This window comes from Schistocerca cancellata, chromosome 5 (genome assembly GCF_023864275.1).
Source record: "Schistocerca cancellata isolate TAMUIC-IGC-003103 chromosome 5, iqSchCanc2.1, whole genome shotgun sequence".
NCBI classification, from domain to species: Eukaryota; Metazoa; Arthropoda; class Insecta; order Orthoptera; family Acrididae; genus Schistocerca; species Schistocerca cancellata.
In genome coordinates this window covers 361,056,214-361,082,842 of record NC_064630.1, presented here as the reverse complement: position 1 = coordinate 361,082,842, position 26,629 = coordinate 361,056,214, and the positions used below count along the sequence as shown (strand labels likewise).

Below are 26,629 nucleotides of genomic sequence, written 5' to 3'. Positions count from 1 at the left end.
CACTTCCATACATGGCTACGCTCCATACAAATACTTTCAGAAATGACTTCCTGACACTTAAATCTACACTCGATGTTAACAAATTTGTCTTTTTCAGAAACGCTTTCCTTGCCATTGCCAGTCTACATTTTATATCCTCTCTACTTCGAACATCATCAGTTATTTTGCTCCCCAAATAGCAGAACTCCTTTACTACTTGAAGTGTCTCATTTCCTAATCTAATACCCTCCGCATCTCCTCCCTTATTCGACTGCATTCCATTATCATCGATTTGCTTTTGTTGATGTTCATCTCATAGCCTCTTTTCAAAACGCTATCCATTCCGTTCAACTGCTCTTCCAAGTCCTTTACTGTCCCTGACAGAATTACAATGTCATTGGCGAACCTCACGGTTTTTATTTCTTCTCCATGGATTTTAATACCTACTCCGAATTTTTCTTTTGTTTCCTTCACTGCTTGCTCAACATACAGATTGAATAACATCGGGGAGAGGCTACAACCCTGTCTCACTCCCTTCCCAACCACTGCTTCCCTTTCATGCCCCTCAACTCTTATAACTGCCATTTGGTTTCTGTACAAATTGTAAATAGCCTTTCTTCCCTGTATTTTACCCCTGCCACCTTCAGAATCTGAAAGAGAGTATTCCAGTCAACATTGTCAAAAGCTTTCTCTAAGTCTACAAATGGTAGAAACGTAGGTTTGCCTTTCGTTAATCTAGCTTCCAAGGTAAGTCGTAGGGTCAGTATTGCCTCACGTGTTCCAGTATTTCTACGGAATCCAAACTGATCTTCCCCGAGGTCGGCTTCTATTAGTTTTTCCATTCGTCTGTAAAGAATGCGCGTTAGTACTTTGCAGCCGTGACTTATTAAACTGATAGTTCGGTAATTTTCACATCTGTCAACACCTGCTTTCTTTGGGATTGGAATTATTTTATTCTTCTTGAAGTCTGAGGGTATTTCGCTTGTCTCATACATCTTGCTCACCAGATGGTAGAGTTTTGTCAGGACTGACTCTCCCAAGGCTGTCAGTAGTTCTAATGGAATGTTATCTACTCCCGGGGCCTTGTTTCGACTCAGGTCTTTCAGTGCTCTGTCTAACTCTTCACGCAGTATCATATCTCCCATTTCATCTTCCTCTACATCCTCTTCCATTTCCATAATATTGTCCTCAAATACATCTCCCTTGTATAGACCCTCTATATACTCCTTCCACCTTTCTGCTTTCCCTTCTTTGCTTAGAACTGGGTTTCCATCAAAGCTCTTGATATTCATGCAAGTGGTTCTCCTCTCTCCAAAGGTCTCTTTAATTTTCCTGTAGGCAGTATCTATCTTACCCCTAGTGAGATAAGCCTCTACATCCTTACATTTGTCCTCTAGCCATCCCTGCTTAGTCACCGTATGAGTTACAATTGGCAAGTTTTGAATTTTGTCCCCTGAGAGTCCCCTGACTGAGTGTATGTGCAGCGTTTTTCAGATAGTATTTAATTATAGAAAATCGCATCACCCGCGAAAAATCTGCCGATGCTATTAATACTGTCTGTTACGTCTCTGATACAGGGAAGGAATAGTCAAAATTCAGGGATGTGGCAAGAACGATTATTCAGAGCAAAAACTTCTATTAAACATGGGATCTAAAACGCATAATACATACCTTAAGAGCTAAGAGCACTTTTTCATTTTCACTATTGTGAAACAAATCTCTTCTACGAGGAGCTCTTTGCTTTCCATGTTTTAAGAGGTGGTAGTATGGACAGTAGGGACCAATACAAGAAAATAATGTCCCGTAAACATGGGCTCTGAAGTGCATACCTTAAGAGCTATGAGCACTTGTTCATCTTTGCAATTGTGAAATATCTCGTCTACTAAACAAGAGTTGATAGCTATTACGAGTGCATTTTAGAGCCATTGTTTACCTGACATTTTTTTCTTGTTTTGGTTTTTACTAGCTCCTATCAAAATATGGGAAGCAAAGAGCTTGTATAGTAGAAGAGATTTATTTCCTGTCATGTCGCTGAATATTGACCGTTTTTCGTGAGACAAACTGTAATCTGTATATAACATGAACAGCAACGGTCCTAACACATTTCTCTGGGGCACGTCTGTGTTACGTAGTTACCTCTATACCGGTCAATAACTTTCCATACGAAATAAAACGCCACTTACTCCATGCCAAGAAATCCTCAGTGTGATCACAAGTTTCGTTTGGTATCCTACATAACCGTACTTTATTTAATTAATTAATAATTGTTTGAGTGGTGCTGAGTCACAGCCCCGGGTCTACAATATTTCGGAATCGGGGCAAAAGCTTGATAGTGGCGTCCCCCTTCGAGCGCTTCAGATAGGACGTCAAAAATTAAAGAAAAGAGGATTTTTCAAAAATATGTTCATTTTATAGAGCTCATCTTTCTGAAGGGTATGATATATATAAAACATGTATGTTCAAGGAAATGTAAGACACGTTGTTATTCGGTCTTAAGTGTGCCAGAGTGCAGTGCCACGCCTCTTCACACAGCATTCGTCTATCGCACTTCACTGTATTTCGTTCTGTGGAATTGAAAGGTGTATGCTTCCATCAAATCTATATTCAAGGACAGTGGAAATTAAAACATCCTGTTGCGCGTCTCCTGTTCCCAGTCGGCCGATTTGACATCGTACCGCCTCAAAAAAAAAAAAGAGTCACAATTAGCACTGGGTGGGATTAGTTGTGACCAGGAAAATAAGACCTCTTCAGAAAATTTGCACCCTTTATTGCCTATTAACTAATAACTTGCTCTTTTGTGTGATGCAAAATTTAACATAGGAAGAACAAAACTAGTAAAGACAAGAGACAAGCAAGATAGTACACATTTATTCTACCTTTAGGTCTTAGCATTTTTTTATCTATACTCTTGCTACAGCTTTACACGGTGTGCTTTTCTTCCTGCGAAAGAATCTATTACGTCATCGAAGTTCGTCAAACGTTTTGCTACATGAAAAATCAAAATGTCGTTGTCTAACACTGAAAAAGCTGCCAATACGGATAGTTACCCAAGAATGGTGTCGTTTGTCGATTTGATTACGTCTATTTTGTCACAGCCTGCTAGATAAAACGGAAGAGGCCTTTCCAATATTGCCAAATAAACGAGACTGTTTTGGACAAATGGTCATTTTATGTACCTCGTTTACATAAATAACGCGACAGAGCGTAATTTCCGAAGTACCAATCAAATGCCTATTACGCCTACTACAAGCAGAAAGTTTTGTATTAGGAAATAGTTTCACATTTCATTCATACGCTCCAGTTTCTCAAGCGTGAGATCGAAATCTAGCAGCACGATATTTTTACATAAATTTGGAATCGTCGTATTCTTCCATATAATTTGTGTGATGTCCCTGGTTCTAATAAATGATCTTGTTATCAGTAATTCTGTGTCCGCAACTCGTGGTCGTGCGGTAGCGTTCTCGCTTCCCGCGCCCGGGTTCGATTCCCGGCGAGGTCAGGGATTTTCTCTGCCTCGTGATGACTGGGTGTTGTGTGATGTGCTTAGGTTAGTTAGGTTTAAGTAGTTCTAAGTTCTAGGGGACTGATGACCATAGATGTTAAGTACCATAGTGCTCAGAGCCATTTGAACCACTAATTCTGTAACTATTCCTGCCATTGTCAAAACTTGGCCTCCCCTTAACTTCACTAACTGCCAAGATCACAGGTGCAGTTATCCCGCGTTTATTATCCGTTAGGTGTTATTACGTTTTCCACGCCATTCCGAGAAAAGAACTTGAAGCGGCTGCTAATCGCGCACTGTGCTACTGCTAGTGCAGCGATCTGGCAAATTTTTTTCTGCCTTCCTAGATACACCGAGAAGACAACATGTAATCTTCCGTATCTGTTATTCCTGTTAGTCGTTTATTTCCATTCCGGTAATTTGAATCTATGGATTTCGCTAATAATTATAACAACGCTGATCATTCGTACACACACTCAACCACATAAACAAACAGCGATTGGTTTTCACCCGTTGAGGTTTATTCGACTCAGCACATACAGCCCCGTCCTGTTTTGTCTGCGGGAAAGTTTTTTTATTTCTAGATACGACGGGGATTCCCGTGGCAGAGACATCACGTACACTATGCACACATTCAAAAATCAACTTATGATTCGTTCAGAAATCAACTTAGAATGCGTTCAAAAACCAACTGGGATGCGTTTCAAAATCATATGAATACTCGATAGACCAACGTGCGCTGAATGCTAGGCGCTTTCTGAAACAAGTTTTTTTTTCTTCAAGAATATGAATTTGGCGAACTCTGAAACTTCCACCCGGGGCAGATACCCTGGTTTGCCCCCCTCCCCCCCCCCCCTCTTAGATCTGGGCCTGCTGAGTCAAAAAATGGTTCAAATGGCTCTGAGCACTATGCGACTTAACTTCTGAGGTCATCAGTCGCCTAGAACTTAGAACTAATTAAACCTAACTAACCTAAGGACATCACACACATCCATGCCCGAGGCAGGATTCGAACCTGCGACCGTAGCGGTCGCTCGGCTCCAGACTGTCGCGGCTAGAACCGCACGGCCACTCTGGCCGGCCCTGCTGAGTCGAAGTCATTAAAGCAAAGACGTTTTTCGTCACGGCGAGATCTATTTACGAAATTTCAGTCACCAACTTTCTCTTTCGAATGCGGAAATATTTTGTTGAGCCCAACCTACATAGGTAGGAATGATCATCAAAATAAAATAAGAGAAATCAGAGCTCGAACAGAAAGGTTTAGGTGTTCGTTTTTCCCGCGCGCTGTTCGGGAGTGGAATGGTAGAGAGATAGTATGATTGTGGTTCGATGAACCCTCTGCCAAGCACTTAAATGTGAATTGCAGAGTAATCATGTAGATGTAGATGTAGAAGATAGGGCAGGGCCTTACGATGAAGGCAATAACCTTGAACGTGGTCTACTCACAGGAATCGAAGAACCACGACACTCCGTCCCACTGGCTGGCAACGCACACGGACGCCGTCTGGAGAACCAACAATAGTGAGAACATCCACGGCGACGCCATTGTCACTCAACACTATATAGTTCAGGTCACCACGTTATCCACACATTGTCGAAGAATGACCGACAACAGCGTTCCTGCGTAAAGAGACAAATCTTCATCCGTTCTTTGGGCAGCGGAAGATATCACACGAGCTCTCGCGATCGCGGCAGCCAGCGGTCGGAAGTCGAGGGAGGTAGGTACGTGATACAGCGATCGAGCGAACGTCCGTCCGCGGCGGAGGCCCGAGCGGCACTGCGGTGGGAGGGCAGAGCCCGAGTCGCGCGCCACTCGCCGCCCGCTGCCCGCTGCTCCGCGGCGGCGATGCGCGGAAACAAAAAACGGGGCACGCGCTGCCTGCTACCTGTGGCTGTGGCTGCCGATGCGGCGCCCGGCGATCGGTAATTTCTGTCAGTGGCTGCCCGCGCGGATCGGGCCCGCGCGACTTTGCGGTAGCGGCCCGTAAGGTTCCACCGCTGAGTGGCCTTCCGCTCGTAATTGTTGTGGTCCGCTGTTGCCCGCTGAAAAAAAAGAATCTGTAGCGGGTTTGTAATGACGACCGTCGTGTACACACTTTGCAGCCGTTCTTCCTGGTTTTTCTGTTCTGATTATGCCCGCAGCTGAATGGCCTGAGTGCCAATCGGAGGGCTATAGCTCCATATCCGGCAACGTCAGGGATTGTTTTTTCCTTGGTGGAAAGACTGGAACGGGTTGCAATCAGTGACGTAAGGCCAGTTGAGGAGCTGCTAGAACAGTGGTTCCCAACCTTAGACCCTTGAGTGCGATTAGACATTAGCTAGTATCCCCACCCTTTCCCACCCCCCCACTCCCTCCCCACAAAGTATTTGCCCCCTCCCCTCCTCATATTATCACCAACTTTAGCAACTAACTAGACTGTACAATGAAAGACTTTTCTTGGAACCCTTTTTTTTAAAATGATGAAAGATGAATGATACATGGTTTCGAGTGTGTGTGTGTGTGTGTGTGTGTGTGTGTGTGTGTGTGTTTTAGAATGAAAGACGAAGAAATTCATGGTGCATCGCAAATCTGTAGCGGGTTTGTAATGACGACCGTCGTGTACACACTTTGTAGCCGTTCTTCCTGGTTTTTCTGTTCTGCTTATGCCCGCAGCTGAATGGCCTGAGTGCCAATCGGAGGGCTGTAGCTCCATATCCGGCAACGTCAGGGATTGTTTTTTCCTTGGTGGAAAGACTGGAACGGGTTGCAATCAGTGGCGTAAGACCAGTTGAGGAGCTCCTAGAACAGTGATGAAAGATGAATGATACATGGTTTCGAGTGTGTGTGTGTGTGTGTGTGTGTGTGTGTTAGAATGAAAGACGAAGAAATTCATGGTGCATCGCAAATGTTACTCACAGCTCCTTTTCAGATAAGAAAGCTAATTATCCACAGTGAGGGTAGACACTTGCTACAAAACATACTTCCCCTACATTATTCCACTGCATTGCTTGACATGCACACTGCAACCCTATTTACGCTGAAGCGCCAAAGAAACTGCGTATTCAAATACAGAGATATGTCAACAGGCAGAATATGGCGCTGCGGTCGGCAACGCCTATACAAGACAACAAGTGTCTGGCGCAGTTATAAAATCGGTTACTTCTGTTACAGTGGCACATTATCAAGAGTTAAGTGCGTTTGAACGCGGTGTTGTAGTCGGCGCACGAGCGATGGAACACAGCATCGCCGGAGTGGCGATGAAGTGGGGATTTTCCCGTACGACAGTTTCACAAGTGGACCGTGAGTATCAGGAATCCGGTAAAACACCAAATCTTCGACATCGCTGCGGCCGGATAAAGATATTGCAAGAACGGGGCCAACGACGACTGAAGGGAATCGTTCAACGTGACAAAAGTGCAACCCTCCCGCAGAATTTTGCAGATTTCAGTGCTGGGCCATCAACCAGTGGCAGCGTGCGAACCATTCAACTACACAACATTGATATGGGCTTTCGGAGCCGAAAGCCCACTCGTGTACCCTTGATCAGTGCACGACACAAAGCGTTACGGCTCGCCTGGGCCCGTCAACGCCGACATTGGATGGTTGATGACTGGGGAACACGTTGCATGGTCGAACGAGTCTCGTTTCAAATTGTATCGAGCGGATGGACGACCACGGGTATGGAGACAATCTCATGAATCCATGGACCCTGCATGTCAGCAGGGGACTCTTCACGATGTTGGAAGTTCTGTAATGGTGTGGGGCGTGTGCAGTTGGAGTGATATGGGACCCCTGATACGTCTAGATACGACTCTGACAGGTGACATGTACGCAAGCATCCTGTCTTATCACCTGCATCCATTCATGCCCATTGTGCATTCCGACAGACTTGGGCAATCCCAGCAGGACAACGCAACACCCCACACTTCCAGAATTACTACAGAGTGCCTCCAGGGACATTCTTCTGAGTTTAAACGTTACCGTTGGCCACCAAACTCCACAGACATGAACATTATTGAGCATATCTGGGATGGCTTGCAACGTGCTGTTCAGAAGAGATTTCCGCCCCCTTGTGGTCTTACCGATTTATGGACAGCCCTGCATCCTGCATGTCATGGTGTCAGTTCACTCCAGCACTACTTCTAATATTAGTCGAGACCATGCCACGTCGTGTTGCGGTATTTCTGTTTGCTCGCGGGATCTCCACACGATATTAGGAAGGTGTTGCATTATCTTTAGCTCTTCAGTGTAAAATCAACCAAGCCAAAATGGGTGCACTGTACTTACCGTTCGTAAATCACTTGAATGCTGCACTCCGTACTTCTGAACTGGCAGAAATTGGAAAACTGCAGGATGTTAATGCTTTGTGTTTGACCACATCCACTAATAATAATAATAATAATAATAATAATAATAATACTGTGTACAGCACTATTGTAGCCCTTATGCAGTTACTTCTGTGTCGTGCCGTCGATTAATTCATTTATCTGTTGCGAAGCGAACCCGCCAGGTTAGCCGAGGGTGCTAACGCGCTGCTTCCTGGACTTGTGTAGGCGCGCCGGCCCCGGATCGAATTCGCCCGGCGGACTAACGACGAGGACCGGTGTGCCGGCCAGCCTGGATGTGGTTTTTAGGCGGTTTTCCAAATCCCCCTAGGTGAATACCTGGCAGCTCCTCAATTCCCGCCTCAGTTACACGACCCGCATACATTTGAAAAACGTTCGCACTATTACATGGCTTACACTAGATGCAGACAGCTGGGGTACACTACTTCCGTCCCGTGAGGGGGGGGGGAGGGGGGGTGGCAACAGGAAGGGCATCTGGCCACCCTCTGACACTAACATTGCCAAATCCACAGTAACAAGGCCGACTCCGCGTTGCAGTGGGATACGGGCTCACGGAAATGATGACTAGTTGCGAAGCAAGTAATGAAGCAATTTCTGGCCTACTGCAAGCACTATCTACAACTTGGAGAAGACATTTTGTTGACATATTTAGCATTTTTATGTATATGTCTTACTTTTATCATCACCGATGTATGAGACAATGTACAACATATGTGTGTAGTGTGTGAACTGTGTGAGGAACCTGTAACCTCCATCGCATTAATGTTACGAATTGAGAAAAAGTAATTATTGATAATTTCTATAGGCCCTAATCAGTATTAGACTCTTACAAAGTTGTGATAATAGTAAAGATCTTTTGAAATAATTTAGTTTCGAGACTGAAACAGAATTGAATCCTTTAGTTTATATCCTTCAGGAACATTCATTTTACCCCTCAGGAAGTAATTACCCCCAGGTTGGGAACCACTGTTCCACAATGTGAAGTAACGTTTCCAAGGGTAAGAGGGCTGGCAACTGCTTGATAGTAGGAGGTGATGGCTGGCATCATACATCTATACTAGCAAGCTATGCTACAGCGAGTCAAAGAAGGTACTTTAGGTACTATTAGCATTATCCCCTTCCCCCTAAACTTTAGTGATGATTGTCGAAACAAAAATATGTGGTTTTTCGGGCCACTCCAATGTGGAGAGGCGAAACATTTATGTGTCTTTACTATCACACACCCGATATTCGATAGCAGAAAATATACTAGGGTTGGAACTTTAATAGTGGCAATTATTTATTTACAGCTCGTACAAAATAGATACGTGGTTCAAAGGTTTTCTGACCCAGAAAGTAGCCACCAGCATTGTGTATAACACGTTGCCAGCGATGTGGAAGTCGTAGGATACTCTTAGCAGCGCCAGTTGTGTTGACAATTCGAGCTGCGCGGTCTCTTGCCCGACGAATTTGTAGCAGTTCTGAAGCGAATGCCGTGAAGTGTTTCCTTCAGTTTAGAAATCGAGTTGGACTCACGAGGGCTTAATTCAGGGGAGTGCAGTAGGTGGTAAAGCACTTGACAGCCCCATCAGTCAAACAAATCAGTAACAGCTTGCACAGTACGTGCTTGAGCATTGTCCTGCAACATGATGGTCTGGTCCTGCAGAAAGTGTCATCACTTCTGTCTCTATGCTGTTCGTTTTTGGAACACAACCTACGACCAGAAAACCAGAAGTAAGGAGGAACCATTAGAGCCATCTGGGGTTTGTACTGAATGTTTCGGGCAGTTCTGATGGCGAAGATGACAATGATTACCATGATAGGTTTGGTGGTTCGTTGAAATCAGTACCTAACCTAATGAGCTGTGCTGCATCTGTAAAGAAGTAGGTAAAGACGAAAAACTGAGGCACAGATGTGTTGGAGGCTCTGCTTGGAATAATGTTGTATATAATGGAAAAGGCACCTCAAGACTATGTTTGTGATGACTGTTCATCCCAGAAACGAGCATTGTACAAATTGTTGCAATATGAAAATGAAAGTGATTACAAGTTGCATGTTACTATTTAAATACACTCCTGGAAATGGAAAAAAGAACACATTGACACCGGTGTGTCAGACCCACCATACTTGCTCCGGACACTGCGAGAGGGCTGTACAAGCAATGATCACACGCACGGCACAGCGGACACACCAGGAACCGCGGTGTTGGCCGTCGAATGGCGCTAGCTGCGCAGCATTTGTGCACCGCCGCCGTCAGTGTCAGCCAGTTTGCCGTGGCATACGGAGCTCCATCGCAGTCTTTAACACTGGTAGCATGCCGCGACAGCGTGGACGTGAACCGTATGTGCAGTTGACGGACTTTGAGCGAGGGCGTATAGTGGGCATGCGGGAGGCCGGGTGGACGTACCGCCGAATTGCTCAACACGTGGGGCGTGAGGTCTTCACAGTACATCGATGTTGTCGCCAGTGGTCGGCGGAAGGTGCACGTGCCCGTCGACCTGGGACCGGACCGCAGCGACGCACGGATGCATGCCAAGACCGTAGGATCCTACGCAGTGCCGTAGGGGACCGCACCGCCACTTCCCAGCAAATTAGGGACACTGTTACTCCTGGGGTATCGGCGAGGACCATTCGCAACCGTCTCCATGAAGCTGGGCTACGGTCCCGCACACCGTTAGGCCGTCTTCCGCTCACGCCCCAACATCGTGCAGCCCGCCTCCAGTGGTGTCGCGACAGGCGTAAATGGAGGGACGAATGGAGACGTGTCGTCTTCAGCGATGAGAGTCGCTTCTGCCTCGGTGCCAATGATGGTCGTATGCGTGTTTGGCGCCGTGCAGGTGAGCGCCACAATCAGGACTGCATACGACCGAGGCACACAGGGCCAACACCCGGCATCATGGTATGGGGAGCGATCTCCTACACTGGCCGTACACCACTGGTGATCGTCGAGGGGACACTGAATAGTGCACGGTACATCCAAACCGTCATCGAACCCATCGTTCTACCATTCCTAGACCGACAAGGGAACTTGCTGTTCCAACAGGACAATGCACGTCCGCATGTATCCCGTGCCACCCAACGTGCTCTAGAAGGTGTAAGTCAACTACCCTGGCCAGCAAGATCTCCGGATCTGTCCCCCATTGAGCATGTTTGGGACAGGATGAAGCGTCGTCTTACGCGGTCTGCACGTCCAGCACGAACGCTGGTCCAACTGAGGCGCCAGGTGGAAATGGCATGGCAAGCCGTTCCACAGGACTACATCCAGCATCTCTACGATCGTCTCCATGGGAGAATAGCAGCCTGCATTGCTGCGAAAGGTGGATATACACTGTACTAGTGCCGACATTGTGCATGCTCTGTTGCCTGTGTCTATGTGCCTGTGGTTCTGTCAGTGTGATCATGTGATGTATCTGACCCCAGGAATGTGTCAATAAAGTTTCCCCTTCCTGGGACAATGAATTCACGGTGTTCTTATTTCAATTTCCAGGAGTGTACATTTCAGTAATATAAGTTCCCTTCTCAAGCTTACAATTTCCCACCTACTGCGGGTGTATTTCCGATGGGTTGGGGAATCGTGAGCAATTGCTTCTGCAAATTTGGAATTAAAAACTTAATAAATTGATTTAATACAGTAAAAGAAGAAAAACTGTGCCAACTTTATATACGTACGATTTTAGTTTACTTAATACGAATTTGTCAAAATAGATTTTGCTTTAAGTGTACACTATTTCACCACCTCCCTTCGAATAGAACCAGCTGTTAAGTGAATTACTTTTGTTTTTAAACAGTTTCGGAATTTCAGATCATCTTACGCTAAAAAAAGCTTTACGGCTGTTACACATGCCTAAATCCTCCTTTCCAAATATATTTATCATATATTGTTGACGTAAAATGACGCGATAAATGTTTTGCAAATCATGACGTGGATCCATCTACACTGTGATGATTCTTTTGTAGCCGAAGATGATCTGGAAGACCGTAAATTGTAAAAGAAAAGCAATTCACCTAGCAGCTGTCGGTGTGTCTATGCAGCGCGACTCTCATCCAGAATTATGGTCTGCTTATGTCTCCTGAGTAAACTTTACAAGCCAATGGCCGAACATAGCGCCTGTTCCTGATTTTCCGGCTGCCGGCTGCGATCTGGGGCGGATGGAACGATTTACGAGGCTCTACTCCCGAACGTTCCTTTACATAGTCGGATACACAGGGTATCGGAATGCGAAGAAGCCCCAGCTTGCTGGAGCACGGGTGGGAGCGAAGGTAACGGGACGGGCAGGCTTTCGGCTCAGCAGGATGACAGGTGAGTTGTAAATCACGCCCCGGCGCGGGGAAACATCTCTTGTTTCCCTCGGGCACCTCCTGGGCACGCCTCGGCTCAGCGAGCAACTCCGCGGCCCTGCCTGCAGCCTCACACGAAAGCGCAGGCAGACTTCCCGGTGCACGAAGTCACCCAAGTGCTAAACTGAACTGACGAAGTCTGGTCGTGCATTTCGCTACATACTTACGGTTATAATCTGACTTGATCCATTATAAATGGTTCTGAAAGCCCGCGACTTTGAAAACAATAGGTTTGTTTATAAATAACTCATCTGCTACGAAGCACGATTTTCTCTATTTTATTTTATTTTATTATTTAACAGTGAAGAACCTTGCCTAAAGAAAATTGAATTTTATGGGAGATATGTAGATGACACACGGGATACCAAAGACAACCCAGACATTCTAAATTGCTTCAATAATCTACACGAGAAAATCAGATTTACAGTGAAATATGAGCAAAATAAAAGTATCAACTTTCTGGATCTAAATATTGCAAGACGCAACAACACATGCACATTCAAAATTCATAGGAAAAACACAATGACTGACACCACAATCCCTGCAACTTTATGTCACCCAAATATCCGTAAACAGGCAGCATACAGATCAGTGCTACATGGGGCAAGTAAAATACCACTGAACCAAGAAAACATGCAACAAGAAATAAACACAGTGAAAAAGATTGTAGTTGCCAATGGGGACAATGCTTCCATGGTTGACACAATCCTAGAAAAAGTGAAGAAAGATCCAGGTACAAACTGCACCACAAAAGAAAAAGACAAAAACAAATGTATATCTAGTATCCCACACATTGGCAATGAATCACAGAAGATTGCAAATATTTTCAAAAATCACAAAGTAAAAATTGTGTTTTCTACATCTAATAAACTACAACAAAATCTAATACATAATATAAAGTGTAAGCATGATCCATACACAGACTCTGGAATATATAAGGTAACATGCCAGGAATGCTCCATGTTTACCTAGGGCAAACAGGCCGAAATTTCAACACCAGGTACACAGAGCAAAGTACTCTACCGACTAAATAAAGGACGTAAAACGGATTTGCTAGAAGAACTGGAGATATATTCACATTACAGAAAGTATGAAGATAAAATATTAAACGAAAAACTTGAAAGTGAATCAGTGAATTTCCTCAGATGTTTCGATAATATACTTATATAAAAATAGTAGCCCATAGAAATAAGCACAATTGTGAAATAGATATAAGTAAATTTGATCCAATTTGTTAAGATAAATAACCTCTGTACAAAAGCATATCATACTCTGTGGAAGACCTATAATGTCATCTGTGTAACTTTCTTGTTTATCTAAAAGTTTTCGATGTTTAAAAGTATACAACAGGTTATGTGTGATGTTTAGTGTGTGTGAGACTCTGCACAAATGGACCATAAGGAAACTGTAAGTACAAATTCTTCTAAATTTCGCCACTGACTTCACAGAAAGATCGACAACCAACTAAAAATTGCGTGTTTTCTTATATATTGCAGTAAAGTCAACGAAATGAAGCAGACTCTCACATATCGACAACCTCACATACAAATGGCACAATAAACACAAAAAACCCACTTGAAAATGGGAATCACTTCCCGAAACGCGTCGTGCGAAAAATAAAATAAAGAAAATCGTGACTGGTAGTAGATGAGTTATTTATAAACACACCTTAATTGTTTTACGTGAGGACGCAGCTAAGGAGATGTATCTTGCAAAATGGCGAAAGATAAGATAAATTTCAGTGTCCCATCGATATGGATACTGAATTCAGCTGGACAAGAATGACGAAATAAATGGGCCATGGTCATTAAGTAACTAGTGTTGTATTATCCGTAAGGAAACCATGGCACACCCAAACGTAGAGGGCAAGATTGAGATTTGAGCCCCGGTACTTTAGAGTTCCTGTAACTACGGCTGCGACATCGTGCTCGTAACGGGATATGTGCAATTATAGTGTGTTATTAGGTCGTTATTGAATGTTGGTGAATGTTGTGTACCAGCATCTCTCTTTGTTTACATAGTTACTCGGATGGGATAAATATGAGAAAGGAAGTGGGCACGTACTTCTCAAGCAGCAGAACTCTCCAGTGACTTACGGAAACCATGGAAAACCTTTCCCAGGTGCTAGTAGGACTTGCGCACTCAGGGTTCCGTACAAACTTAATTATGTATACCGACACTTCATTCATTCCAGGAATCAAAAATTGACCTCAATACTGGCAAAATATCGGACCCAGGGATTCCAAGATTTTCGGGAATGTTTTATTTTCAATGATAATGTGACATAAAGTCATGCAGGCGGCAGACTGACTAGTTCACAATGGTGAAAGACCAACCTGCGAAAGTTTGTTTCACGTGCAACTTAAACGCCATATCTTCGTGCAGCAACCGCTTCTGCATATCTCATGATGGATACATTCCGAAACGCGTCATATGAGCAGTAAACTCATTCCTTGCCTACTGCTTAACTTTTTCCATTGCGACCCAGTCAGCCTGAATGCAGAACGACCGATCGTTTTAATTTCAAGTTTGAAATCGGATGACAAATGTCAAAAGAAAAATTTGTTCGTGTGATATAATTACAAATTAATAATTTTCGGATCTTTTTCCCCTTACGTGTACTGTAAAACCTTACTTCTTGCCAAATTTCAACACTGTAGATCAATGAGATGTACCCTATATGTTCTGATGAGTGTGTTTGCTTGTCTCAAACTATGTGATTTAAATGGCAGTAGCCGGTCGGAGTGGCCGTGCGGCTCTAGGCGCTACAGTCTGGAGCCGAGCGACCGCTACGGTCGCAGGTTCGAATCCTGCCTCGGGCACGGATGCGTGTGATGTCCTTAGGTTATTTAGGTTTAAGTAGTTCTAAGTTCTAGGTGACTGATGACCTCAGAAGTTAAGTGGCATAGTGCTCAGAGCCATTTGAACCAAATAGCAGTAACTTTTTATTGCATTCACCTAGAGGCTTCAGTTACTGTCTACCGCCAAGAGATCATAGACATCAATACGTGACATAAATTTCAGCTTGATACGTCCACCAGTTCCTGAGAGGAAGGGCTTTTAACAGTCAGACAGACAGATAATAGACGGACAACTAAGTGATACTATAATGGTTCCGTTTTTACCGACTGAGACATGGAAGCCTCAAAACTGAATCTGGGATTTCAGATGGGGATTCAAACTCTGTTTCTCATGAATGCAAGACAAGCGTGCCATGACCACTACATCACCAAGTACGTAAGCCTGTAGATATTGCCTTTACCTCTGTCGGAAGCCTACCCAGGGTAATTAACAAATGGTTCAAATAGCTCTGAGCACTATGGGACTTAAATCTAAGGTTATTAGTTCCCTAGAACTTAGAACTACTTAAACCTAACTAACCAGACTGAAGCGTCTAGAACCGCTCGGCCACAACTGCCGGCCCGTAATTAACATTCCAATTGCCTTAATGCTGTCTACAAATATGTATCTGACGATGTGCAAACAAAGTGAAATGCCCAGTAATACTCATACCAGTCATGGCCACCAGAATTCTGTGAGGTACGGTACGGAGAGGAATTTATTTTGACATTTACTGTGTCATTCTGATATATCCGCGTGTCCGAGAAACTTTATTGCTTAGGTCCGCAGAACTTTTAGTGAGATAACTTCAAAAATGGGCAACATTAATTAACACCATCAGCTATCTGTTCAGGCGCTAACAGGCACTGCAGAATAATCACATTCCAGAAGTCATCGTCATCCTCGCGCATGAGTGTTATACGTGATCGGAGCAAAGAGCGATTTATGAATGCACATGGACCATCGCATTCCTACACGCTTCTGGTCAGGGTACTATACACACACACACACACACACACACACACACACACACACACACACACAGAGTAGCAATTACATCTACAAATATACTCCACAAGACACCTTATGGCGGATAGTGGAGGGTACTACGTATTACTGCTAGTCATGTCCATTGCCGTTCCACGCGCAAAAGGAGTGAAAAATGTCTGTCTATATGCTTTCATACAAGCTCTCACTTGTCTTGGCGGTACGTACTTGAGGTGTGCGTTGCTGTCAGTGGGATAGTTCAGCAGTCTCTAGCAAATGTCGGTTCTCTAAACTTTCCCAATAGTGAATTTGTTACCGTGGCCATCCTCCGCAGAAAGCACAGACATATTTGTTTTGTAAATAAAAAACGTCTTCTCTTGTTGCACTGTATTTTATTTTCCTAGGCGCGTTTTCGTGAATAGAGCGGTACTGCGACCTCTATGTGACCAGATGAAAGGAAACACCGATGCCAACTAAAAATAGAAAGAGCCGGAAATGATCAGTTATTTACATAAAAAGCTAGACATGAACCTTTTTATAATCTACGAATAATACACATCAAAACGAAAGCGTACAATAAATGTGTCATTATAGATCCCACTGATGATATCTTAAAATGAAAAAAGGCGAAATGCGTCTGGGAAAATAAAATACAGTGCAGCAGGAACAGCAAGAAAAAGCGTTTTTTTATTTACAAAACAAATATTTCTCGTTAGTGTTTCGCGAAAAGAACGTCTTCTTCTCTCATAAATTCTCTTTAGAGTTCAAGGAGCATTTTCGTAATACACGTATGATGATGCAACCTATCCGTAACACATCTAGCAGCACGCTTCTGAACTGCTTTGAGACTTCCTTTTATCCCGCCTGGTGGGGATCCCAAGTACTCGAACAGTGTTCAATATTTGGTCGCACGTGTGTTCTGCATGCGGTTACCTATAAAGATGAGCACACTTTGCTAGAAGCCACCCAATCCGAAGTTGACCATTCACCTTGCTTACAAATGACCTAGCGTCCATTGTATGTCGCTTTGCAGTTACTAGTATTTAATAGACTAGACTGTTTCAAGGAGCACACAATTAATACTGCATTCTAACATTAAACGATTGTTTTTCTTTCTGACGTTTTCCTTCATTGAGGGAAACTACGATGTGTAGAAGCAAACCACCTGCTGTTGAGGCGACATCCGCTAGAAAGGATTTATGAAGACCGCGTATGTTGCGATCCAAATTAGCGCGGACAGATTTTCACGGACCAAACGTAAGAAACAGTACTGGCGTAGACGTAATGAACCTAATACTCGACAGAGCGACTGCGAAGCACCGCGGTCGCTGCAAGCAAAGTCACAGGTGCGTTCAGGTATGAGTCACGGCAGGCACGTGGCGAAACTCATACCAGCGTGCGGACAGAAAGCCCGCTAGGGAAGAATACATTGGACCGATCAGCTGTTCGTATGGAAGATGTGGTTACGGCAGTAGAGTAAAATGAGGACGTCGCGGTGACATGCAGTGAACATGCTTCGGCAGTTAACAGTATCGGGGAGAGAGAAAACATGAACATGTTCGTCGACGAGAAAAAAAAGCACACAAGGGCTAAAGCAGTGCGAATGGGATGATTTCAAAATGGATTATGCAGCCTGACGGGTTACGTAGTGGTGAAAGGAGAAAAAGGGACGTCGAAAATAGAACGTGGCCCGATTTTTTACAAAATGTATTTTGTTACAGATGTTATAATGTTGTGAAGAAATACTGTTACAGTTTTGCTAATATATGATTTTAAGTTTCAGATTCTTAACAATGTAACTCTATATGAAATGGACATTCCAAAAAGGTAAAATGAAATACCAGAAAACTACAATGCGTAATGAACCATAACTTAATAAAATTGACTGCCAATGTGTGAAATAGGCAGCTTTATTTCTTGATAATTGAAGATAGCAGAAAAATGTGTTTCGAAAGGGCTGGAAAAAATCTCAAGGGGCAGCCAAATGTTCCGTACGTAAACTTTTTGGAAATTTGTGTTAAGTTCCTATGGGACCAAACTGCTGAGGTCATCGGACTCTAGGCTTACACACTACTTAAACTACCTTACGCCAAGAACAAAACACACACACACACACACACACACACACACACACACACACACACACACGCGCGCGCGCGCGCGCGCGCGCCCGAGGGAGGACTCGAACCTCCGACCCTGGGAGCTGCGCGAATCGTTGCAAAGCGCCTAGGCTGCGCGATTACACCGCGCGGTCAAGAGTTATGTTTCTGTTGTTATTGGTTGTGCCAGTGAGGTTAGGTGGCGAAGTTCCGTTACTTATCTCCAGAGACAAAAGTGTATTTTCTCACGAGACAACGAACGAAAATTCGCCGTTTGCCCTCACTGTGTAACTCTCTTATAGGTAACACAAGCTTTATAAATAAAGGTGTTGGACTGGACTGCCTGAAATAATGAATAGACAGTGAGAAAGTTTATGCTTATTGTAGATAGCGTTGTATTATTTTGTTGAACTGCATAAAAATTAATACTTCTTGAAAGTGATAATTTTTCCTAATTGATTTTCATGCAAACAGTCTGAAAGTAAAATCTTAAGTAGTATTTTTGAAAAGGATAAAAATTTGAAAAGCAGCTACCCTTAATTGCCTTCAAAGCAAAATAAGTGTTCTGCTTAAAGTTTATGGTAAACAATTTTAAATACTGAACAAATTTTAAATAATATTTATGTAAAAGCTTGTATAATATTTTCTCCCTTGTCTTTATGTATTATATGCTCCCTTATATATGTGTCATTATCATGTGGTCTCGCGGTAGCGTTCTCGCTTCCCGAACACGGGGTCCCGGGTTCGATTCCCGGCGGGGTCAGGGACTTTTCCTGCCTCGAGATGACTGGGTGTTGTTGTGTCGTCTTCATCATCATTATTCATCCCCATTACGGTCTACGTAACACAGAGTTTCTTTTCCAAGGTGAAATGTTATGTAAATGTAACTAATGTTGTTCTTGTGTGAATGAGGTGATATAATGTTCTTTGTTTTTGTATTATTATTTGCGTAAAGTGAGTGTTGTTGTGATGTGTTTGCAAAAAAAAATTTTTTTCGCCCAACACTGTTTGATTTGGTACGGGTGCTTCACTGATATATCCGTAACCGAAAGCATCGTTAAAACATGGGGCATGTGTAACAATAGTATCGCTATTACCTGTAATATTTTATCTAACTTCTTCGTCTGTTTTTACTTAATGTGACTTTTGTATAGCTATGCTTTTTCACGTAAATGTTTCAATCATTATGTATGATAATTTATGTAACTGTAATTAATCTAGCCGGCAGCGGTGACCGAGCGGTTCTAGGCGCTTCAGTCCGGAACCGCGCGACCGTTATGGTCGCAGGTTCGAATCCTGCCTCGGGTATGGATGTGTGTGATGTCCATAGGTTAGTTAGGTTTCCGTAGTTCTAAGTTCCAGGGGACTGATGACCTTTTTTTTTTCTTTTCTGTTCGATATAGTTCGCTGCGTTTGGTCTGGGCGGACGTCACAAGACATCCGTTCAAGTTGATCGTTGATTCCTTGACTCAGTTTTTTTATTACAGAGAGCACGATGCCCTCTGACCGAACACGCAGAGCTACCGTGCCGGCGTCCATCTGAGTCACCGAGGACACAGAGGATACTGCGACTGCAGAGAGTTATCTCTGGCATGCCTCCCGTGAGACCAACATTCGCAACTTACTGTCCCGCACTATATTCTTAGTGCACCTGCTCATCATACTCATTACTCACGGCTTTACCGCCGATTCCCGTAACAGTTCGAGCGCTGTTTGTGCATCCTTACAGAAGAAGATGGTCAAATGGCCGGAGAGCCTTAAGTATATGATGGTATCTGTTTTTCCGGACATGTCCGAAAGAACAGATACCATGTTCATATATATACAATCAATAACAACAAAAACATGGCTCTTGTGGTTAATGAAATGTCAAAATAATGTACTTGTATAATTTGCAGACGGCTACCTAATGGGAGAAGGATGATGCCAAAACGCGTCTAAATATTGCGACTTAAACGTGGCGTCAGCGAGTAGTGTGTTGTTTATAAAATTCGTAAGACATACCCACAACTCATCCACTTCTATATAACATCGTAAATTTAAGTTAAATTGAATGACTGTTAAATATCGCCGGCCGAGCGGTTCTAGGCGCTACAGTCTGGAACCGCGCGACCGTTACGGTCGCAGGTTCGAATCCTGCCTCGGGTATGGATGTGTGTGATGTCCTTAGGTTAGTTCCAGGGAACTGATGACCTCAGAAGTTAAGTTCCATAGTGCTCAGAGCCATCTGAACCATTTGTTAAATAGCACTGTTAACAGTGTTCCGTCGTGAACAAATCTCAACTATTCAGAATGTTAACCTTTCGTAAGCAAGAGTACTCAGCACGCGTGGTACTTGATGTGACAAAGAGGGTCCGAAGCTGCGCAAAGGATAGGCCATTCTTGTTCCTCTGTCCACGAAGCGGCTTTGATACAGAGCCTAATAAAATTATCACGTCGGCGGTTCTATTCACTGGCGCACGCTCGGCCGAGCGCTGAGCCGCGAAGAAAGGACGACCGCGGCGTACAGGCTGCCTGCTGCCTTCTAAAGACATTTCCCAACAAGAGCCGGCGCGACGCTGTTTGAGGGTGGGCCCAGTAGGGACGCGAAGGGCTGCTCCCTGTTCAAACACGGCCGGGACGTCAGCTTATTCAGGACACGCTCGTCTGCAGTGGCTCATCCTCAACAGGGCCAGGTCGCAGCTGCAATAGCACTGGGTCCGAAGCACTCAGGGCCCACTTGTCCAGAGGGCGCTAATGTGGCTGAGGTAGAGACTCGCGTGTGACGTCAGGGCCGAGCAAAAGAAGCGACTCGCCGGAGCGTTGCGCTAGATTTCTACAGACCATGGCGCAGTTATGGCAAGCAAGGTAATGCAAATCACTCTTGTATCGGCACACAGCGTGTTTGTCAGAGGGAAACACCGATTACTAGGACGCCATGTTATTGTAACAGGAAAGTTATTAAGTAGTAAAAGACGGCGGGCTAAAGTGACCTGGGAGCGAAAAGTGGCCACTGCGCATTTCTTTTTTGCCCTGAACATAGCTGCTGCCTGGCGAGAAGTGGTCAAACTAGTTCTAATATACACCTCCATTGTTGTCAGTGAGCTCCATAGAAGAAGTTTGTTCCGGTTTTTTTTTTTGTAAACACTTTTCTGATTTTCAGTCGTTTGTTTTATTCTTCTTACCTCACTTACCGAGTGACAATTGTTGAACTATATGAAAAAAAACGTAAATTAGTTACAAACTAAGGCGCGCACAAACTTTATTCAACATGTAAACGTCACTACAGGTAGAAATTCTTCCAATCCATATGTGGCATACAGCAAACCAGTGCTTAACAGTAGTGGTTAAAAACAGTCTTGGTTTCAATTTTTTTTTTTTTATTTTTTTTTCAACTACGCGTTTCGCCTTTTTAGGCATCTTCAGGTTGATCTTAATTTGGTATTTCTTAAAACGATCCTTTATACAGTTTAGCCAAAAGACATCGTCGAATACGCCATTGTCTTATTCGCTCCTGTGAACGGGAACGCGTTATGCAGGTCTTGGAGTCACTCGCGTCCATCTAGAAAAGTTTTTACTGAGCTTAACGAATGCGATGTTGGCCTGATGTATTCGACGTTGTCCTTTGGCTGCACTGTCTAAAGGATCGTTTTAAGAAATACCAAATTAAGATCAATCTGAAGATGCCTAAATAAGGCGAAACACATAGTTGAAAAAAAATTAAAAAAGTAAAATTGCAACCAAGACTGTTTTTAACCAATACTGTCACTACAGGCATTCGGATTTAGATTATGGCATGTTTGATATGCCAACCATAATTGGCGATGATGTGGCGCAGACGAATAGCGAAATTCTGCACGACTTGATGAAGTGACGGAACACTGATGTTGTCGATGACCTCCTGAATGGCTGTTTTCAGCTCAGTAGAGGTTTTGAGGTTATTGCTGTACATCTTGTTTTTAATACAGCCCCACAAAAAAGTGTCGCATGTGTCAGATCCGGAGAATAAGGCGGCCAATCGAGGCCCATGCCAGTGGCCTCTGGGTACCCCTGAGCCAGAATGCGATCCCCAAAGTGCTCCTCAGGACGTGAAAAACTCTTCTGCTTCGATAGGGTCGACCTCCGTCTTGCGTGACCACATCTTGTCGAAATCATGGTCACTTTGGATAATGCGGATGAAATCATCTTCTAAAACTTTCACGTACCGTTCGGTAGTCATCAGGGAATATCGCACCGATTATTCCGTGACTTGACATTGCACTCCACACAGTCACCCGTTGAGGGTGAAAAGATTTCTCGATCGCGAAATGCGGATTCTCAGTCCCCCAAATGCCGCAATTTTGGTTATTGACGAACCCATCCAAATGAATGTGGGCTTCGTCGCTAAACCAAACCATGCAAGCGGATACTAGTTCCCACCACTCCCCGCGGTCATCCGTGCAGTCTGAAAGTCATAACACAAACCGTTTAGAAGTTATGACGATTTTATTCCATGTAACTCAGTAATTGTCACGCTGTACATGTAGAATAATACTTTTTTTAATATCAATGTTGAAACAAATGTTTCTTTTGGTTCGATTCTTTCATCTGTGAACGACTAACGCTGACATGACGTTCGATCGGGAAAAGTGTCCACACTACTCGTCGAGAAAACTGGCCAAGGTGTTTACCCCAAGAAGACTTAGTTACTTCCATATATAGGGTGTCCCAGGAGGAATGATCAGCATTGAAGGATATGACAGAAACGATCATTCGAAACAAAAATGTTTAGTGTGCAATGATTCTAAAATACATCCAAGAGAGATCTACTTCATCTTTAATTCTGTAAAATAAATCCATTCTACTTCAAGATCTTTGCTTTCCACTTTAAGAGATGGTAGTATGGACCAAAACAAGAAAAAAATATCGAGTAAAAGTGGGCTCTGGAGTCCATAATTTAAGAGCCATGAGGACTTGTTCATTTCTGCTACTGTGAAACATATCTCTTCTACTGAGAAATGCTCATAGCTCTTAAGGTATGGATTTTAAAGCTGTTTTTCATTTAGCCCATACCATTTTCTCCCAAAATACGGAAAGCCAAGAGCTTGTAGAAGAGGAGATTTGTTCCACAGTACTGACGATGAAGAAGTGCGCGCAGCTCTAACGGTATGCATTTTATGGTCTATGTTTAGTAGACTTTTTCCTTCGAATGATCGTTTCTGTCCTATTCCTGAATATGCACAATTCCTCCTGTAACACGCTTTATCACGCGTAATACTGTAGACCATGTTGGCTTCTAAACCCTCACATATACTAAGGTATCGTCTGTCATTCTATGCCTTTGTAAAGATTTTGAATTAATTTATATCATTTAAAACTGCCTCTGTGCTCTTCTATTTGGACTAACAAAAAATGCGATTGAAAACGGTCTCCTGCAGCCGTTTGGTATTGTTTCAGAACTAGGACACCAAGATGTCTAGAAAATACGAGCTGGTCGCAGGTGTTGCTCCAAAAACGAACAGTAATACTGAGCACTGATGGTCTTTGCGAAAGAAGCGGCGACACTTTCTGCGCAGCCCACCTATCATTTTGCACGACAATGCGCGGGCGTATACAGCGCAAGCTGTGGCTGCTCTGTTCGGTCGATGGGACTGGGAAGTACTGTACAATCCACCATACTCCCTGGACTGAAGTTCTTGTGACTTTGACTTGATTCCGTAGATGAATGAACTACTTCGTGGCATTCGCTTCAGAACTGTTCCAGAGATTCGACAAGCAGTAGACCGCTCCATTCGCACCATCAACAGGACAGGCTCTGCTAACGGTATACTACACCTTCCACATCTCTGGCAACGGGTTCTACACAACGCTGGCGACTACATTGAAGGACAGTAACAGGTGCAAACATGTAAATCTTTTGTATCGGTTCCAGCCTCGTATAAAGGTGTACAGTTGCAAAGCGAGATAGAAAAGAACCAGCAAGTAAGGTTGGTTGTAGGGCAGGCGAATGGTCGTCTTCAGTCTATTGACAGAATTCTGGGAAAGTGTTGCTCATGCTTGAGGTGTGTGAGAAAGGTAATGAGACTGACAACACTGCGAGCGACCTGGCAACACTGTGTTGTTCTTCTGCTGTAGACCAGGTGTTCATCCCTTCCAAGCGCTCAGTTCGAGTTTCAGCTCCGTAGTACAGCCACCACGCGATTTTTGAGAGGCCATCAGTGGAGTTGCACTTCTGTTGTTTGCTGCGAAAATGGAATAGCGGAATTTAGAACAACGTTATGCAATCAAGTTTTGTGTTAATCTTGGGGAATCCATGAGTGTTACTTTTGAAAAGTTGAAACAGGCCTATGGGGCACATTCCTGATCAAGAGCACAAACTTTTCTCTGGCAAAAATCAGTTTTGGAAGGCCGAGAACATGTTGAACAAGAACCTCACTCAGGGAGACCTTCAACTTCAAAAAACGACAAAACGTTGAATGTGTGCATGCTCCTGTGAAATCAGACCGACATTTGACAACCAGGATAAAATGGAAATACTGTGTGGCTAGGGCCTCCTGTCGGGTAGACCGTTCGCCTGGTGCAAGTCTTTCGAGTTGACGCCACTTCGGTGACTTGCGTGTCGATGGGGATGTAATGATGATGATAAGGACAACACAACACCCAGTCCCTGCGTGGAGAAAATCTCCGACCCAGCCGGGAATCAAACCCGGGCTGTTAGGGATGACATTCCGTCGCGTTGACCACTCAGCTACCAGGGGCGGACGACATTCAGGATGATGGGTGACCTATTAAACACTTTCACCGTACATCAAATTTTGACCAGTGATTTGCACATGCAAAATGTTTGTGCCAAAATGGTGCCGAAAAGCAGGAGGAGGAGGAGATTAGTATTTAACGTCCCGTCGACAACGAGGTCATTAGAGACGGAGCGCAAGCTCGGGTGAGGGAAGGATGGGGAAGGAAATCGGCCGTGCCCTTTCAAAGGAACCATCCCGGCATTTGCCTGAAGCGATTTAGGGAAATCACGGAAAACCTAAATCAAAATGGCCGGAGACGGGATTGAACCGTCGTCCTCCCGAATGCGAGTCCAGTGTGCTAACCACTGCGCCACCTCGCTCGGTGGTGCCGAAAAGTCTCCCAACTGAGCAGAAGCGCGATCGAAGAAATGTGTGGTTCGATCTTCTTGAGAGGATTACCAATGACCACGAATGTCACAGTCGTGTGATCGCAAGTGATGAATCCTGGATTCATCACTTGTACGACCCTGAAGTATAGTGGCAAAGTCAGGAGTGGCACACGGACACATCTCGTCGACTGAAAAAACTTCGAATGAGCAAATCAAAGATCAGAACAATGCTGATTTCATTTTTTAATAGTAGGGGTATCGTGCATAAGGAATTCGTTCCTCCTGGGCGAATTATCAGCCAATTGTTTTTCAAAGATGTCCTTGAAAGGCTAAGCAAAAGTTTGATTCGAGTGAGACCGTACTGTGCAAACAAGTAGATGCTGCACCATGACAGCGTCCCATGTCACACGGCCACTTCCATTGCGGAATTTTTTACCTTAGATGGCACTCCTGTTGTCCCACAGGCCCCTATTTACCTGATCTGGGCTCTTGTGACTTTTTCCTTTTCCAGAAATTAGATGTCATTTTGGGAGTCTGGACAACACTGAGAAGAATATGACCAAAATGTTAAAGGCCCTACCAGTTGAAGCCTTTCAACACTGCTACCAGGACTGGGAACGACGACTCTGCCGGTGTATAGCTGCCGAAGGGAGCTACTTTGAATGGACAGTGTTGTCTGAAAAAAATAAAAACTTTGGTAGATAAAAAAAATCAGCCTCATTACTTTTCTCACACATCTCATGTGATAGGAGACCACGTACACAACACTTATGCGACCCATTCTTGAGTTCTGCTCTAATGTTTAAGATCCCTAACACGTCTTATCAAAGGAAGACATCGAAGTAATTCAAAGGCTCTTAACACACTGTTTTTAGCAGTTTCTAGCTAAAACTGTTCGACCAGGTTACTCATAGATTACGAATCTGTTAAGTTCAATGAAATGTTTGATGTGTGTAATTATCTTTTTGGTTTCGTCCACTTTTCTCCAGCATTTCTATGTTAATTGGAGTGCACAATATTAATTGCTTCACTACAGTAATCCTAGGAGTCAATGTGAAAAGCCGATGATATTAAATAATTTACACCGACACATAATTTGCATTTGTATTAAGGTTTATATTGTTCCAGAACATTCGTACAATACACAGCTCAAACAAACTCACTTTACCGACATTTACTCGAACTAACTGGAAACAGCTGCCACTCTACTGCCACTTTCGAGCTCTTAGGCTCACTGCTTAAGTAGTTTCTTAACAATACAAGTAATTTGAAAGTACGGTTCAGCAAAGTCACATTAATTGAGTTACAATTAAAATCGGTTGTTTCATGAGAAATCACATTACAATTTTAAAGATAATAAACGGCTGATTATAACAAATGTGATTTCTAAAATTGCATTTCAAATTTAGCACCGAAATTCTGCTTCAGAAATGTGACTGACAATATTTGATACAAAATTATTCCTATCTCGTTAATTAAAACAGGAATTTGGTG

The 26,629-nt window shown here is 43.8% G+C and overlaps 1 protein-coding gene across 2 annotated transcripts in view; it reads right to left on the bottom strand.

Annotated features, from left to right (window-relative positions):
- Nucleotides 1-26,629, bottom strand: part of LOC126188839 (laminin subunit gamma-1) — a 1,176,568-nt gene that overhangs the window by 317,544 nt on the left and 832,395 nt on the right. Inside the window, exon 1 of one of the 2 annotated variants that reach the window (XM_049930456.1) lies at nucleotides 4,928-5,228. The exons of the other annotated variant lie outside the window; for it this stretch is intronic. Within the exon in view, the coding sequence (XP_049786413.1) occupies nucleotides 4,928-5,027 (100 nt within the window). The 5' untranslated portion in view covers nucleotides 5,028-5,228. Of the gene's footprint in view, nucleotides 1-4,927; nucleotides 5,229-26,629 lie in introns of those variants that run through there. 2 annotated transcript variants of the gene reach the window in all.